Raw genomic sequence first — 1549 nt, forward strand, 5'->3', positions numbered from 1 at the left:
GGGGGGTGGGGGGCGGAAAGAGAAGTCGTCAATGACAGAGCTTCAGTTTGGAGAAGCTGTTTATAACCAGGTTTAAACAGCAAGTTCTGAGATGCCAGACAGACCAGTGACTGACCCAAACCACAGGAGCATAACTGGTATGGTAAGAAGAGCCCTGGGAAAGAGCCCTGCCTGAAACGTACTGAGAGAGGACATGGAAGTAGTTATTACACAATGCACACAATGCATGGGAAGAAAGAGATTTAGAAATCAAAATGGTATGTCATGCTTTCAGAAAAAGGAAAAAAAAAAAGAAGAAAACCCTCAGTAATTTAAATGTTTCTGTCTGACCTGGGCTGAAAATATAACACCAGTTACAGAGCTACATTGACACAGCGCAGCAGATGAGCTGGGTTAACTTGAATTGAAGGAGCAAGCCATGGAACTACTACTTTATTAATATTCCCTTTGTTTCTTTGCCAGTCAAGAGAACAATCCGATGATGAAACAGAGGAGTCGGTGAAGTTTAAGAGGTTGCACAAGCTGGTGAATTCTACTCGCAGAGTCAGGAAGAAACTCATAAGAGTGGAAGAAATGAAAAAACCCAGCACAGAAGGTAAAAAGCAACTGTGTGTATGAATACATGTTTCTGTTGAGAGGGGATAGAAAGTGGAGGGCTGGGGGAGGGAGGGCTGGAGTGTTCTTAAGGGACGGTAGGAAAGACTGCCTTGTCTATGGTGCATGCCTTACCCAAGTAATTGCATTTTGAGACTGTGGAAGGAGGAAAGTGACAGCCTAGGATGTGGTTACTACTGATCTCCTGGTATTCCCAGGGCAGTGCTGGAGAGCCCATCATTAAGAGATTAGAACTTGGGTTATGTTTTATGTCCCGTGCTGGGGAGGGAATGAGACTAGGAGCACTTCCAGCCGGCTGCCCCACAGGCTCAGCAAGGAGGTAAGCAGAGCCACCGCCACGTTGCTCCCTCCTCCGAGGCCTGGAACAGCACACAGGTGAAGCTCTTGCTAGTTTTGGGAGGGTAGCGGCTGGTTGGTGGTGCAGTTGCGCCACATGGCATCATCCTGTGGCAAAAGTACAGAAACTCTATCAGACATTCTTGTGGGATAGCGACTGCCTCGTGTAATATTAACTCCTACTTCTGGGGGAGCCTGCTAGCAGTTTGGCTCCTGAATGAGCCCTGCTGCCAAGAGAGAGGGGGAGAGGGAGAGAGAAGGGAGGAGGAGGAGGGTGGGGCAACGGGAAGCAGAGTTCAGCCCCTGGGAACGCCATGCCGCACAATTAACTCCGGATGACCTGTATCCGTGTGTGAGCACTCGGATTAATGGAGCCTGAGCCTCAGGAGCCTCTCTGCACAGCCCTGCTTGAGTCCTCACTGGAATTGTGAGCACCCCTCTATGTTAGTGGCCTTCCTGGGATCATATGCCAGTTTCCCTCAGCTTTGCAGTGATCTGAGCCATATTACAATTCCTTGTTAGTGCATTTAAGGAGAACATGTACATCTTCTCAGGTATGTGGCAGGAAGCTGTTCGCAGATTTATGACCTAGCCTGCC

The 1549-nt window shown here is 48.8% G+C and overlaps 1 protein-coding gene across 1 annotated transcript in view; it reads left to right on the forward strand.

The window, feature by feature from the left end:
* Positions 1–462: 462 nt before the first annotated feature.
* Positions 463–1549, forward strand: part of SASH1 (SAM and SH3 domain containing 1) — a gene marked incomplete at its 5' end in the record, with an annotated part of 29584 nt that continues 28497 nt past the window's right edge. The window contains 1 exon segment of the mRNA XM_009582186.1: positions 463–595. Within this exon segment, the coding sequence (XP_009580481.1) occupies positions 463–595 (133 nt within the window).

Source organism: Fulmarus glacialis, unplaced genomic scaffold (assembly GCF_000690835.1).
Source record: "Fulmarus glacialis isolate BGI_N327 unplaced genomic scaffold, ASM69083v1 scaffold41277, whole genome shotgun sequence".
NCBI lineage: Eukaryota > Metazoa > Chordata > Aves > Procellariiformes > Procellariidae > Fulmarus > Fulmarus glacialis.